Source organism: Mastigoproctus giganteus, chromosome 6 (assembly GCF_048544385.1).
Source record: "Mastigoproctus giganteus isolate SK-2022 chromosome 6, ASM4854438v1, whole genome shotgun sequence".
NCBI classification, from domain to species: domain Eukaryota; kingdom Metazoa; phylum Arthropoda; class Arachnida; order Uropygi; family Thelyphonidae; genus Mastigoproctus; species Mastigoproctus giganteus.
Window position 1 is genome coordinate 60,667,896 of NC_143580.1, and position 16,368 is coordinate 60,684,263.

The following is a 16,368-nucleotide window of genomic DNA, read 5'->3' on the forward strand; positions in this document are numbered from 1 at the left end:
CTAAATGAGGTGTTTAAAGCTTTGAATGGATTGAGCAAGGTCAATGCTGATGGGATTCTTCCTCCTGCTCAGATTACGCGCCTAAGTGAGGAAAAGTTTACCATTAAACAGTAAAAACAAGATAGTTGTAGAAACGATGTGCGGAAATTTTCCTTTAGCCTGCGGGTTGGAACAGACGTCCATCTGTTGTTGTGGAAGTTGATAGGAAAAACAAGTAATAAAAAAAAAAAAATTTAAAGTCAATTCCTACTTAGGTCAACAAAGAAAAATTTTATTTTAGTTACTTTTTATTAAATAATTACAATTAGTATAAATATGTATATACATATGACAGAATCACAATATTAAGTGGCAAAATAGAAAGCGAATTTCCTTGCAATTTTCCATTTTCCTTTCTATATATGGTGTTGGACTATTATTTTTATTCACATGTTTCATTTTACATTTTGTTCCCTCCTTGACTCAGACTAGAACCCAGAATGAAAAAAGAATCTGAAAAAAATTTTTTTCCAGCGATCTACACGCTTCGCCACTGACGGTATTTATTCCTAAATTTATAACCTGCTAAATATCTTATATAAGAGAAATTTTTTTCTCCCATATAAAATTAATTAATTAAATTTAATTAATGAATTAATATGTATAGCCTAGCTTAATTTTCAGCACTCACCTCTTTTATTTATTTTATCTTTTATTTTATTCGAAAATTAAGCTAGGCTATACATAAGATCTAGTTATTACATTACAGCACATAAGGACTCCTTAAAAAAATCAAGAGTGAATTAATATTTGAAAAAACTGTATTAACATCAAGTGTCATCCACTACAAGTTTAAAAAACATGTATTTGAACTTGAGTGGATGAATAACAAAAATTTATCAAAAAATTAGATTTTCGCAAGAATTGAACTCGCATTCTTCACCTTCACGTGAAAAATACTGAAATCCTTGCATTTTACCGATTGAACTACTGCCTGTTGATTTCAATTTTATTCCTAAATTTTTCCCCCATATAAAACTAAAATTAATTAATTAAATTTAATTAATGAATTAATATTTGAAAAAACTGTATTAACATCAAGTGTCATCCACTACAAGTTTAAAAAAAAATTATTTGAACTTGAGTGGATGAATAAAAAGTATTTTATTAACGATTGAAAATTTGAACAAGATATATAAATATATATAGGGAGAGTGTGAACTAATAGTAGGAATTGAAATAAATTGAAGGAAGAATTGGACAAAGTTTTGGAGCGAATGGATGGGTGATATGTTTTTTTTTTTTTGACTGATTTTGTATAAGCTTGCTTTCTTTGCATCGTATGCCTCTGCTAATGCTAATATAATCCAAATTTGTCTGTTTTCACGTGAGTTGTATCGCAAAATTCCATACTACGTTCAAAGACTACCGGACGCGCTGGCAGTTTGGTATAAAATTTATATACAGTACTCGTACTTAACTTTCTGCGGATTTTTTTAGAAATTTACAGTCCTGAAAGGGTGCCTTCGAATGCCAAGTTAAAATACACCGAAATGGAGCTAAAAACACAATAATTGTTGTCCATAATAGTCCAGCAGCTTTACCTAGGATTCAAGATAGACCATGACTTTGCCGATGCATAATTTCGTGCCTTAAACCAGTGGTTTTCAAAGTTTATTCCCTTGAACCCTGTGGTTTCCGAAAAGTTATCTGAAAGGTTCGGCAAATTTTTGTTATTGTTTTTTTATATAATTTCTAGAATTTGTTTTTTTTTAATATATTGGGTTACCGCGAAAAAAACAATTTCAAAATTGTTAAAAAATATTGCCTGAAATAAATCTTGAATTTCGCCCCACTTTTCCTTCTGCCTTTATTATTATTAAAGTCACAAGTAGGATATACTGAGGGGAGGTCGAAAAGTTTCTTGCCTCTCGTAGAAGGAATAATGGAAAGTTGTGAAACTCATTTTTCAACATAGTCCCCTCCCCTTAAGTTAACATCCTCTTATCCATTAGCTTTCGTCATTCGCTCAAATAAAATTCAGAATATTTTGATTTAGCCAGTTGTTGACAGCATCCATCATGACATTGTCATTTCCCAATTTCTGTCCTTTCAAGACCTTTTTGAGATTTGGAAATAGAAAAATAGTCAGATGGAGACAAATTCCACGAGTAGGGCAGATTCTGTAACAGCTTGAGCCCCAAGTCATAATGTTGCCTGAGTCACAAACGCTGTGTGCGCTGGTGAATTGTATTGACGTAAGATAACTCCTTTAGCCAATTTCCGGCGCATCTTGAGCTTCAATTCCTCGCGGAAACGTCTCAGTAGGTTAGAATAATAATAGTCGTCATTTCATAGTGGCACATCGTTCCAGGAAACTAACCAAGTTCACCCCTTCTGTATCTCAGAAGACGGATGCATGACTATCTCAGCCGACTTCTGCACTCGAAAAATTTTTTGCAAGGTGGAGAAAGGGGATTGCTTCTACTTTTTCGATTGTGCATTTGTTTCAAGGTCGAAGTGGTACAACCACGTTTCTTCTATAGTGACAAACCGCTCCCAAAACTGAGCTTCATTACTTCAAAATGCTGCACAATCTCATAACCACACTTCACTCTTTTCCCGTCCATATTTGCAGATGTCGACAGGTTAACAAACCTCCCATTACGGGGTGCATCTGCAACACTGTCTCGTCCACTCTTAAATTCTGAAACCCAGGTTTTGATAGTGGTGTAGGAAGGACAAGATTTCCCTAATATTTGTGGACGTCTTCATGAATTTCTTCGGCGACCTTCCCTTTAAAGAAAGATACTCAATGATTGCATGGCTCTTGATTCTCTCAACAGCCGCCATCTTCGTTCACCTTCCACACTTCAACGCCCAAAGTGAAGAAGGATGTAGTTAGAAACTGATTTTCTGTGAACGTACAAGAAGAGTCAGAGCACAGATTGGCATTATTGTCTTTTACGGAAACCTTTGCGATCTATATATTAAGCTAAAAACGTTTTACCCCCCCCCCCCTCGTATAACTTAGGTTCTGGCTCAATGATCAAAAACGCCAATTTTTATAAATATCTCTCCAATCCCAAATAGAAACTCCTAAAATGTCCATTTTACTAAAATAAGTACTCAAAACGTACATAACCAATTATATACACATTTTAATATTTTCTGTACATGTTTTTGGGTTATAATGGCTAAATAATGAATATAACTGATTCCTTATTACCTCAAAAATATGCTGATATCCTTACGACGCCATTAATTTTATGGCAGCGGATTTTATTACTGAAAACATCACAGGGAAAAGAGAGCATATTCTTTGAATGACGTTGCAGTGTTATTAAGTTACGTCTTCACTTTTTCAAATATATTTCAGTGGCTGTTAATTCTCGAATGTTGTCTGTCGAGGAAAAGTGAAGATCTGGTTGGAGCTTTCCGCATTTCCATAGAGTCGAAAGGTTAGTTAATTTCTGTGTACTTTTATTAAAATATTTCCACTTTATACATTCTCTAAAAGTCATATACCTTTTATATGGCTTTTAGAGACAATGCTGAGGTGAGAATTGTTCACCTGGAACTAAAGTCAGAATTGAAGGTCTTCTTCATCTCTGCCAGGAATACTGCTACATTAAGGGAGACTTACTCGCCTTTCCCAATTACAACTCACCTCAAGAACATTTTTTTTGGGTGAAACTAAGCTCCAAAGATTCCCATCCGAGCTATTCATGTTGGCGTTTCTCGAGGAGTGTTGTCTGGCCTCCTTTTTACGGCTCTTTTCCTCCCAATTTTTACCTCTGCTCTTCTATTGTCTGCTATGCAGATGACTCAATTCTTCACAGTTATAAAAGTTGGAGATGACTCACAACGTCTAGCCCACCACTTGAATGTTGCCTTCTGTGAATTGTCTCAATATCTATCTTGCTTTGATCTTAACTTAATCCTAAGCAATCAGCCACGATTAACTTTTATCTCAAGAAAAGAACGTGGTTGAGTCAGTCGGTTTCAGGTGAGGGTAGCATGGTTATTTCTTCCGGAAACTCAATTTTTACGTCCAGCAAATCGATCACAGAACATACTCAGTTTACAGACATATGGCCTAAGTTGCTGATTCGTCTGTCCAACAACATCATACAGCATTAGTCTGACAACACATTCGTTTCAAAAACCATGGTAGCCACTTTCCATTGTTTTTGTCTTTATGAAATCGTTCTCCCACCCTTCCCACCGCTCGTCACTCACCGAGTTTAAAGTTTTAGGGAAAGAAGTCTAAATGTGAATCAAGAAATGAAGTCAGAGATACGCGACATTCCATTTCCTTATATAAATCGAATAATTTCTGAACATTATCTTTGTGTGCAGGAAGTTTGCGTTATCTAGAAAGTTTGGTGGACAGTGCAATGTTGAGTCTGTTTGGTGTGACATAAGCGCTGGGAAAGGAAAAATGAGAGTAGGTGTGTGTTATAGGCCTAATGACTCTGATGAGTATAATAAGAAACTGTACAGAGAAATAGAGTGGGCCAATAAATCAGAGAGTCTTATAATGGGGGATTTTAATTTCCCAGAGATTGACTGGAATTTGTGGGTTGGTCACTCACACACTAGCAAGGCTTTTGTGAATTTACTGGATGATTGTTTTCTACACCAGCATTTTCGGGAGGCAACTAGAGGGAGTAATACTCTTGATCTGATTATCAGCAGTGATTCTTTATGCATTAAGAATTTACATGTAAAGGAACCACTAGGTGGCAGTGATCTCAGTGTGCTGACGTGGGATTTACCCAAAGATGTAACTACCATCAGGGGTAAAGGTAAGGGGTTTTTGCTTTCATAAAGGCGATTACAGTGGTTTCAGACAGTTTTTAAATTCTATACACTTTGGCCAACTGATGATGTTACCAACGGCAAATTCAAAATGGGAAGCATTCAAGGAATTAATCTTTTTTCCACAGAGCCATTTGAAAGCCTTTTAATTCTAATATTGAGGCATTTTTAAAAGCTTTCTCCCTATAGAAGTTCTCTGATTTGAGTCCTCACAATGGTTCCTCTCTTTTACTTGATGTTTAGCACTGATGTTTAGAAATTTCTCATTGAAGTAATGAAATCCTCTGGAATTCATCTTACCCGTAGCTTTCACAAATTTCTTCATTAGGCAAAGTTTGGACTTGTGTTGTGTCTCACGTAAGGTGAAATCTAAGGCTTAGATTAACTCCTCCATGTACACTGTCACAAACACAGAACTCTGCAAATTGGCCAGAAATGAGATTGGTGCTAGTTTTCCATACTGTGTGGGTTTGTTGAGTTGCATCTTTGTTTCTGGCCACTTATCTTATAGGGAGTCATGTTGAGAAACATATAATTTGGGGTGCCTCCTGGGCCGAAGCCCATATGCACCTTGATGTCCGAAATTTTTATTTTAATATCTCATATTAAAATTTTAAATTTTAGTTTCCAAACAAAGCCAAAAAGAAGTAAATAAGCTAATTTAAATCAAATTAACATAGTTAATAAAAACTCAACATAATGATTAACAGGCCACTGAGCCTGTTAATCAGTGAATGACGCAGCGCGCTATCCAAAGGGCTAGAGTTACCGTCCTTTCCACTTGGAGGCTGGCCACTACGATCCAGAGCTCCCCAACAAGCGGCTTTGCCTCCTAAACACATTTTACACGAACTCCGTAAACTGCACAAACCAATTCTTGTTCATAAGCAATTGCCTAATAATATCTATCTGGAGGATCAGATCTCCCTTTCCAAAACAGACCTTAAATTAAAATAAAGTCACACTGAAGCATGATATGGGGTCCAGTCTCCATAACACCGCATGGACATAGACTAGATTGAACAAGGTTGGACTGACCTAGCCTATACATTAAACCTTTTCCAGTCAGCAAAAAGCCAGCCCGAAGACTAAACTGCAACCAAAGTCTCTCTTCTTAGCGTCAACAATAGCCACAGAAGGAAGAAAGACATACGTCTGTCTCCCCTTCTCAGACTCATCCCACCTCCTCTTTCACAAATTCATTAAATCTTCACTGATTCCATTCTCCTCTATTGTGACCTGCAGCCAGTCTCGAGCCACCCAGTCTTCTAGCCATGATCGAATATTCAAAATTTCCATTGCGGTGCCTTTCCGTATAACCAATATTTCAAGCCTGAACGAACCACCAAGAGGTCCTCCGGCTACAAACTAAGAAATACTGTTCAAGGCTTAGAACCTTCAGCATTCTCAGTTTCTAGTTATAGCAGTTAGCATTTGTGTTTATTTACAGCTAATATTCATAACCATTCCATAATTAGTTTACATACTATTGTTTGTTTTCAGATGGTTTTAAAAGGCAGCTTAAGCTTCTTTGTTTTTCCTGGAGCGATTTCTGCCATCGCCATAATAATTTTCTGCCCAAATCTGCTTAACGATCCAGAACCTGAAGTTCCCAAGGATGGGTATTGGGGAAAAGATTGTTCACTTAAAGGTAAGTGTAGGAAGTTAAATTTTCAGTATTGTGATATACTGTTGAAGACTGTGTGGGAGCAGATTCGTGGTCGTATATGTATGTTTTTATTTCATTAAGACATTATTAAGATATGCATTCAAGTTATGACGTCTTCTATCTTACATTTCTTAAAGGTGTCAAAAAATATCAAAGACAGTGTATAAAAGGTGTCAAAAAATATCAAAGACATAAGATGGCTGCACCATGCATACCACATGAAGTAGTTGGCAGAGTCGCGAATGGGGAAGGAGTACATAGGGTTTTTAACCGGCCGTACTGGTGGTTCCAATTAACTCCGGGATCAGTTCTCTTGTGTTGAATGCAATGCCCTGGAAAAGCCAGATAGTGTGAGTAATGTGTGGTTCATGTAGTGTAACGTAGGGTTATGTTGTTCATCTGGCCTCTTAGCCTGGGGGACTTGGCTAAGAGGCCAGATGATAGGTAGTTGCAATTAGATGCTCTGGCGGGGCACATCGTGGTCTCGCCTGAGCTTATCAGGAAGGTGTCCCCCTCCCCCAAAAAAGCAAGTTTTTATTGTAAAGGAAGACGGGGTGACAGTTCAACTTTAGACTGCGCTGGTAGCAGGGTGGTACCGTCGCCATCCTCCCCACACCGGGTGGAAAAGGCCCGGTTTCGAATACCGTCGAAGACGCGAGGAACTTTAGTGGGCTTTTTTCGGTCCGTGGCTGAGTTAGTCGGTCTCAGGCGTATATAACAAGGTTCCCCCGGGGGGGGGTGTTTTTTGTCCAGCAAAACAGGCGAATCGACCATAAAACACACACAATTTACAGACAATACATAAATGGGTATATATAAGAAATTACGGGTGGCCCTAATATAATAAATCCTCATAATGAGGACGGTAGTACATTACATGCTCCAGCTTTCAGATTGACCGCCCATGCAGAGTGGGTTCTGTTCGATGCCTCAGATCTGTTAATTTTTTCCTCAATTGATCAGAGTCCATATGTAAGAAGGTTACTTGGAAGGAGACTTTGAGTTTGTTTAGGCGACAGAAGGTAGGATAGTTTAGTAATAGCTCCTTTTCTGATGTTATTCCATGAGTCTTGTCAAATTTCGACGAGTTTGTCTGTAATATGTTTTCTGTCTCTTTTGGGATCGTTGACCAGATCAAGATGGAGGCGCCATGTTGGCAGGAGCAGCAGTACGTAGCACAAGCTTCTTGGTTAGACCGAGGTTCGAGCCCGTGACCACCAAATATGGAGGATGCGGAAAAGTCAGGGAATGACCACCGCATATCCCCGGAACGATATGGTCTTAGTTGTTAATGCTCCTAAAAAACCAAATAACAACAACAATCAAGATGGATGTCGGGGATCTCCGAGGGAATACCTTTCTTTAGTCTTTTAAATAGGCCTCTTTTGATCACAAGATGCAGGGGTAGATATCCAGCCAAGACTTGAAGGGTCGGGGTACTAACAGTGCGACAAGCTCTAGTAACTATGAGGAGCGTAGCACTCTGGATGGAATCCAACTTAGCTCTATTTCGATGGATATTGGCGCTGGTACACCACACCGCTTCACTGTAGCAGAAAATTGGAAAGAAAATGGTTTTATATATTTGTGCAAGCGCCCTTCGTTTAAGGCCCAGTCTGCCCTACTAATTCTTACAATCAGTGCTGTGTATTTCCTAATTTTTGGTTACGACTTGAACGAGATGCGAGTAAAACGTCAGCTTCATATCGAGGATGATGCCTAAGTATTTTATTTCAGAGAACAATTCGATGGGTGCACCATTTATTTTATGGTTGGTAGTCTAGTTAGTTGAATGAACCCTTGAGCAAAATAGACCTGGTTTTCTGTCCAGAAATAGTGAGCCGGTGCGTGGAGGCCCAGCTCTGTAGCTTCCTGAGGGTCAGATTTGCGTTGACTTTCAAGTGGGCTCTAGAACAAGCATGGACAACCAAGTCCTGGTCGCTGAAAAGGCCAGAGACATTCAAAGTCCATTTCCAGGAACTCGTCCAAGATAATGGACCAGAAGAGTTGTCCAAGAACCGAGCCCTGAAGACAACCCCGGATGACCAGTATCGCATCCCACGCCGTGTTGCATAAGAAAAGGAATCAGCATGTCGTCAGCGCAGAGAGTAAGAGGTGCGTCTAGGTAGCCCTAGCTGCGGTGATGTTTGAGGGAGCGCCTATCAAAAAAAAAAAAGGTACTGTATACGCACTAGCCACATACATATCTTTCCTACGAGTCACGTACGTATCTTCACTTTTTTTCTACGTATATTCATCCTGTAATACATCCTGCCAAATGGAAGTGTGTGAGTGTCTTTTGGGTGCCATTTTCACGGTCACACATTTGGGAGTATGTGTGACAATGGAAATGCCGCTAATTTCCTTGAGAAACGTGTTATGACCAGATTTTTGCGTTTCAGCTGTGATTGTCCACGCAGATAGCACAGTGGTTATTATTATCGTCTCCCCACAACGAGTGGAAAAGGGTCGGGTTCGAATCCCATCAATAATGCGATTAATTTTTAAGGGCTTTTTCACTCAGTGGCTGAATCAGTTGGTCTCACGCATGGATAGCAATGCCCCTTGCGGAAAATCGGATTTTTGTCCAGGAAATCGAAAGAGAGAACATGCAATTTACGGTCATAATACACTTGGACAGATAAATCAGTTTTCTGGTGGCTCTAATATGACACATCACTTTACTTTTTATTTCAGTGGGGAAGTCCTATCGGTATTCAGAGGAACATGTCAGAATTGTGTCCTGAAGGTCTCCAGAATCTGAAAAATATATATCATTAACACTCCAGACTTTAACATGCCCAGATTTCATGAATCATCTTCGCTTCCACCAGGACAATGCCTTTCTCCATCGTGTTGTCCTGGCGCAAGAATATTTTACGAAAAATCAATTTTAGCTAATTCGAAACCCTCCATATTCACCATACCTAGTACTAAGCAACTTTTGGTTGCTTCTGACACTGAAAGACTTTATTTGTGCCAAGCATTTGAAAGACAACAAGAAGCATTTGGTACTATCTACCACAGGACTGGCGACATCCCTAAACAGCACCTAACTCCACCATTCTCATCTCGAGTAAGATATATCAAATATGTTGCAACTTTTTAGAGACTGTTGAAAAATTATCTAAATGTTCTTCCTCTGTTCTTTACCATTTCTGTTGAATAAAGTAGTCCTTATATCTGAAATGCTCCTCGTGTAATTATGATATCATATTTACTTGGTAACTATAGTAAAAAGAAAACTGCTAAAACTTGCTATAGCTTTAGAAAGCTGTACAAAAATTTAATATATTCTTTAACAAATTAAAATCTTTCCATACAGGTGGTGCCACACGAAAAGACGATGCGACTATTGTTCCTTTCACACTCCATATTGAGAAAGAAGTATTAGATGACCTACAGACTCGCTTAACAAACACGAAGTGGGCAGATTCTCTAGAAAACGTTAATTTTGAGTACGGAGTTCATTCAAAATATTTGAAGCAAGTGGTGGAGCACTGGAAAACAAAATATGATTGGAAAAAGGAAGAAGAAAAGCTAAATGCTGTACCCCAGTTTACCACACAGATCGAAGGCTTGAAAATACATTATCTTCACATAAAGCCAAACATCAAAGACGTGAAAAAGGTAAGTTACTTGTCACTGTGAACTCTAACAAGCTGCTTATTATAACTCTCTTACACTGCTCGACATAATTAACAGAACAGGTAGAAAATATGGTACAAAATGGGGTTTCAGTGAAGCTAGACAAAATGGAGTACAGTTCTGTTCTCTGATGAATCCCGTTTTAGCCTAAAAAAAGATTCTAGACATTATTTCATCTGGAGACAGAGACATGCGGTACCATCTCTCCAAATTCAGAGAAATAGACACTGGTGGAGGCGGTGTTCTCGTGTGGGGCAGAATAATGATCAACGCGTGCCTCTCCATGTTTTTGAAAGGGTATCGTAACTATGCATAGGTACCAACAACAGATCTTCGAACCCTAGATTTTCTTTTTATGCACTACAACACCACTGCACAGAGTTGAACTGGTGGAGGAATATCTTGAAATTGAAGCTGTCCAACGACTGCCGAGGCCAGCACGATCATCAGACTTAAACCCGATCGAATATGTGTCGGGCGCTCTTGGGCATCGCAGTGCACACCGACAGCCAACTTCTCGGTCACTTGGTGAGCTAAGGTCTATGCAGGTGAAAGAATGGGATTTGTTACCACAGAATCTTATAGACGCCCTTTTATCGAGCATGGTTCACCGCTTCCAGGCTTGTTTAGCCGTTGGAGGGGAATAATACGTTGTACTGATATCATTTGACCATATTTTCGAGCATCTTGAATCGACCTCTGTAATGTGACATTTTATTAATTCTTATACAACCCCTATAAATGTCCCTTATACCTGTCCGAAGTTTCTCGCTGTCTCCTCATCTCATCGTTATTCTGTGGTTCACCACAATACCAAATTTTGTCCCGCTTCATCGCAAGCTGCACGAGTTACATAACGTTTTTCACGTGTTCTGTTAATTTTGTCGAGCAGTGTATTATTTCACTGAAGTTAATAGTGAAATTTTCTGTTCAACACCTTAGGTTCGCATCTTGCCACTGATGCTAATCCACGGATGGCCAGGATCAGGGTTGGAATTTTATTGGATTATTCCGTTTCTTACAAAAACATACGAAACTCAGGATTTTGTTTTTGAAGTCATCTGTCCTTCAATTCCTGGACATACGTTCTCTGAAGCACCGCACAAGCCAGGTAAGCTAAAAATTTGTCTGGTCCAATAACAGAACTGAAATTCCAATCATTATTTCTTAAAGTAAATCGACTCCTGGTTGCTATGATGACGTTTTGTCTTTTTGATTAGTCAGAGCATTGATAAACTTTTCAAACAGTATTATCTGATTCTAGTTGGATATGCACCCATTTTCTCCTGAGGGCTGCATAGCGGTCACATGTGACAAGGGACGACTGCATCCGAGGGTTATAATATCAGAGCAATGCTTTTTTTGGATGAAGTGGTGTTGTGGTTTTAATTCAAGTTTTGTACAATATATACCAGATGGTGGAAGGGGAAATGGCTTCATACAATTCAAAGGCGGAGTATTTTCTCTTTGTTTTGGAAGTTTTTCACTTCATATCACAATATATATTTTTTTATCTCAATATTTTCTTTTAACGTATCTTTCATCCATTATAATTGTTTGTATGTTAGAAAGAAGGATGAAGACTACCTTTTTAGAAATTTCATTTGTAAAATCAAACAGTATCCAACTTTTTGTGCACACATTTCTGTTGGTATTGTGTTCTTTTAATGTTCATTGTCAAAAAATAGGTACCATGCAGTACAGTTCATGATTAAATTAGAACGTCACGTTCGGAGAATGGGTTCGAGATATTTCCGACTTCGAACGTGGAATGATTCTGAGGTCAGAGCGTTCCGGTGGCAGTATCTCGATAATAGCCAACATGTTTAAGTGGCCCCCCTCTGTGGTGTCTCGAGTTTACGGTAACTGGCTCAACAGCGGTCGAACAACCAGCCAAATGTCACACATGGGACGGCCATTGGTGGTCGACGCCCGTGGTGAGTGTCGTGTGTCTCGTCTTTTACGGTTTGAAGACTGTTTTTGTGGCATATCCTGGGTCCTCTGATCACCGTTAATCAATGGCTCGATTGGAATCCTTATATTTCTATTGTCATCGACCAAGTAAGCCCCTTCGTAATGACAGTGTATTCAGAAAACTCTGGCGTTTATCAAGACAACGCGCCATGCCACAAGGCCTGGCAGATTGCTAACTGGTTTCAGGAACATGACAATGAATTCTCCGACCTCTCATGGCCGCTCAACTCAACAGATCTCAATCCAGTTGAATATTTGGGACCTACTGGAAAAGAACGTTTGACGCTGCGCCCATCCACCTGACAAAGTGTGAGCATTGCTGGTCACATTGTGCAACGCATGGATAGTACTACCACAGGACACCCTGCAATACCTGGTGGAGATAATGAAAATAAGTGTACGGGATATATTTATGGGCAAAAGGGGGCTCCAGAAGTATTACGCAGGTGTTGCTAATGAAAAGCCAACTAATTGTATATTGATATTAATAGAGGCATATGATTCCAGCTTATGCGGCATCAGTCAAAAAAAAACCTTAATATTTCATCCATCCATTCGCTCCTAAAGTTTGTCCAGTTCTTCCTTGAATTTTTGAAGCTATCAACTACTCGCTGGGTAAAAGCAAATTTCCGCACATCTGTTCAAAAACTGTCTTTCCTCAATTATACACATGAGGGGGTATAACCTCAAATTGACAATCGATGACCGTCTGTCAACATTGGCACAACATTCAGCAGACACTGTTTCGGATAGGTCTAAGGAGTAGTCGACCTGTTCATGTGCCGATGTCGGCCGACCATCATCGACACTTCCTCCTGCAGTGGGCAGGAGAGCATTGTTCCTAGACATTGGACGACAAGAAAAGAGTCGACTGATCTGATGGATCAAAGTTCCATCATCTCCATCGTGTAGATGGTAGGTTCGTATTCGGCCGCGAGCAGGTGAACAGCTACAACCAGACTGCACGGTTGGACGAAACCTTTGCGGCGGCAGTGGTATCATGGTTTGGAGGATGTTTTTATGGGCATCACTCGTCGGTCAACATTCCCATTGACATACCCACACTGCCAGATCCAACCTCGCACCAAGTTTTGCTCTCATTGGTGACCACTTATCCATATAGCACTGGACTCTTTTCAATAAGACATCGCCCCGTATCACAAGGCTCGCATTGGGCAGAAATGGAGCGAGGATCATGTACAAGCATTTCGTGTGCTGCCCTGGCCGCCAAATTTTTCCGACGTCAATCGCATGGAACATTTGTGAGATGCGGTGGAACGCAGAATTTGCCAGTCCACCCCAGTGCTTCGTGCCGTTGCCGAACGCCGGGACGCCCTTCTGTCAGGTTGGTCCAGAATACCTGAGGACACCTTTCGCGACCTCCGGGAGTTGATGTGACGTTCAAATGGTAATCGTTGCGAAAAACTGTCCAGCGTCCTATTTGGCGGGTGATCATAATATTTTGGCTTATAAGCACTCATGAATACATAAAAGTGTAAACGCCAGCTCTCTTTTAGAGCCTCATCACCCGCCCATTTCGCTGTTCTCTATTCCCTTCTAAACAAATGCTGTTTTCTAAACTGCTTTTAAAACTGATTTCTGTTGTTGCTGACAACAAAGAAATTTGTTCTTTTATGGTCTAAACTTCTCTTGAGTAAAAAATAATTTCTTGTCCATTCCTGGTCCCGATTTTAAATAAAATAAAATAAAATAGCGAAAGTCTATTTTTTAATAGAAATAATAACTTGCTTTACCATGTAACAGAGTTTGTAATGGAATATTTCGTTGATTTTTGTTAAGGATTTACTGCGCTGGACGCAGGTCGAGTTTTCGTAAAGTTAATGGAACGTCTTGGTCATAAGGAGTTCTACGTCCAAGGAGGAGACTGGGGGATGCTAATTAGCATGATAATGTCCCAGTTTTACCCAGAAAGGTAATATTTGACTACTTATATTTGCTGATACTTCAGTTATCGATTATAAAATATAAATTACTTTAACCAGAAGATACTTTTTAATAGGTGATTGGGAATAATTTAAATTCTATCAGCTTACAAGGTTTATAGTGTTAGTGGCACATAATTTCCATTTTTCTTGACATAAGGCAATATTTATGTAACAATTATACGTACATTCACTTTGGTGGAACTGGACTTCTTTCTTTGCAATGTAATAGCATGAGAGAAACTTTTGATGTTTGTAAGAAGTAAGGAGTCCGGTTCTTCTGCTGCTCTTGTAAGGTTTTAGACGCATCAGCAACTTAGGCCATTGTGCGCCGTGTAATATGTATGTACACTATATTGCGTGTGTTCTGTAGTCGATTTTCTGTTTGCTGGACAAAAATCTGAGTTTCCGGAAGAAAAACCCATGCTACCCTCTCCTGAGAGTGACTAACTCGGCAACATTGTGAAAAAGGCCCATAAAAATTCCTCACCTCATCGACGGGAGTCGAACTCAGGTTTTCTCCAACCGTTGAGGCGGACGACGATGATTATACCAACTGTGATACTCACGAGGGGCCCCAATTCCTCCAAAGCGTATGTACGTATAATTGTCATGTGTTTATTTACTATTTAAATTGTGGTTAAACTTGCTTATAGAGTTCTAAATCTTCTGTATTCTCAACATTATTAATGTTAGTGTATACAGTCCTTAACTTAACGTTTGTTGAAATTTCTTAATCAGTTTCATCTTATATAAGAACATGTGAACATGTTCTTATATCACCCCATAGCATTTACAGTCTGAAGATGGGATTCGGCAGGAATCCTGAATCGTTAACTGCCAACAAGTCACTGTAGTATTGAACTTGTCATACAGTATGAGTTTAATAAAACTTATTTGTTAAGAATCTTCGCTTGGTATAATAGGATTATTTTATTATATATATATAGTAAAAATTTACTGTATGGATAGAAACCACTTATCCTTTCCAAATTCTAAGAAAGGCTTCAGTTCGTCAAATTGAAATTGCAGCGTTTGGAGACTGGGCACCTGCGAGTTGATGTGATTGAGCTGTTTAAGGCTTTGAAAGGATTAATGAAGCTCATTGCTGATTCTTCCTCTTGCCCAGTTTATACACATGAGGGGGCATAAATTCAAATTGAGGAAGGATGGTTGTAGGATAGGTGTGTGTAAGTTTGCATTCTGCCAGCGGCGGTTGATTGTTGGAACAACTTACATCTGTTGATGGTAGTTTGAATAGATTCAGGGAAAAACTAAAATTTTTGGAGGGGTGGACTAGTGAGGCTGGATTTTTTTTTTTTTTTTTGGTTTTGGTTTTGGTTGGTGCTTTCTAAGCTTGCCCTCTTTCCTCATTTGCCACTGCGAATACTAATATTAACACAAATTTAATTGAGAAATATGTTTTGTTAATTTTCTGGAAGTCAAAAATTAAAATCTTTTTTTTTTTGTTACACTACAGAGAACTAAAATCTGTTAATATCTCTTTTAGGATAAAAGGACTTCATCTTAATATGGTCAGTTTTAATCCTGGATTGCTGGGAATGCTGAAAATTTTGATTGGAACTGTTTTTCCATCTTGGGTCATGGATGAAAAGAGTGCGTCAAAGGTGTATCCTCTGACAGACCTTGCAAAGTTTTACATTCGCGAATCAGGTTACTTTCATATTCAATCGACCAAGCCTGACACTATCGGTAAGTTGACAAGCAAACCCAGCCTTAGAAAACATACAGTTTACAGACACGAAACACTCGTCCCCGAAGGCCCAAGATGCGTAAGTGGAAATCCAAACACAACCAATTTTTTCGAAATCAATATGATTTTTCTTTATATTTTTAATTTTTGGTATTTGAAGCAGCTCGATCAGAGAACTATTTTTTGTCTTACAGGCGTGGCCCTTAGCGATTCTCCAGCTGGACTGGCAGCGTACATTCTCCAAAAGTTTTCAATGGCGACATCTCCTTCTGGACTATATGAACCAGATGGTGGTCTTTCAGAAAAGTTTTCTCTAGATGACTTGCTGACAAATGTTATGATGTACTGGGTATCCAATAGTATTACGTCAAGCATGAGGTTTTACAAAGAAAATTACAATGCTTATAGGCGAGTTATAATGTGTTAATTAACTTTTGTATTTCGTTTCATTTTATTCGCGTTCGGATTATATTTGTGAATTAACCGAATTCTTTCTTTTCTGTGATTAATAGAAATGGAATATAGAAATATACAGAACACCAATAATAAATAAATGGGATCTTTATTGTAAGGTGCAAAAATACAGGCAGGTACCCTGACTTTACAAAACCCTTCAC

At 39.0% G+C, this 16,368-nt stretch overlaps 1 protein-coding gene across 1 annotated transcript; it reads left to right on the top strand.

Annotated features, from left to right (window-relative positions):
• Positions 1 to 3,514: 3,514 nt before the first annotated feature.
• LOC150084337 (juvenile hormone epoxide hydrolase 2-like) lies at positions 3,515 to 16,178 on the top strand. The gene is made up of 7 exons (XM_090376187.1): positions 3,515 to 3,538; positions 6,307 to 6,454; positions 9,798 to 10,102; positions 11,063 to 11,231; positions 13,895 to 14,027; positions 15,548 to 15,750; positions 15,946 to 16,178. Exons 1-7 carry the CDS (start codon positions 3,515 to 3,517, stop codon positions 16,176 to 16,178), a joined length of 1,215 nt encoding a protein of 404 aa, XP_090232313.1.
• The last annotated feature ends 190 nt before the right edge of the window (positions 16,179 to 16,368 follow it).

Excerpts from the sequence above, each read along its gene's own strand:
- LOC150084337 (XM_090376187.1), top strand. The coding sequence starts at position 3,515 with ATGGCTTTTAGAGACAATGCTGAG. Across the intron at positions 10,103-11,062 it reads ACATCAAAGACGTGAAAAAG|GTTCGCATCTTGCCACTGAT; the intron begins GTAAGTTACTTG and ends TCAACACCTTAG. Across the intron at positions 11,232-13,894 it reads TGAAGCACCGCACAAGCCAG|GATTTACTGCGCTGGACGCA; the intron begins GTAAGCTAAAAA and ends ATTTTTGTTAAG.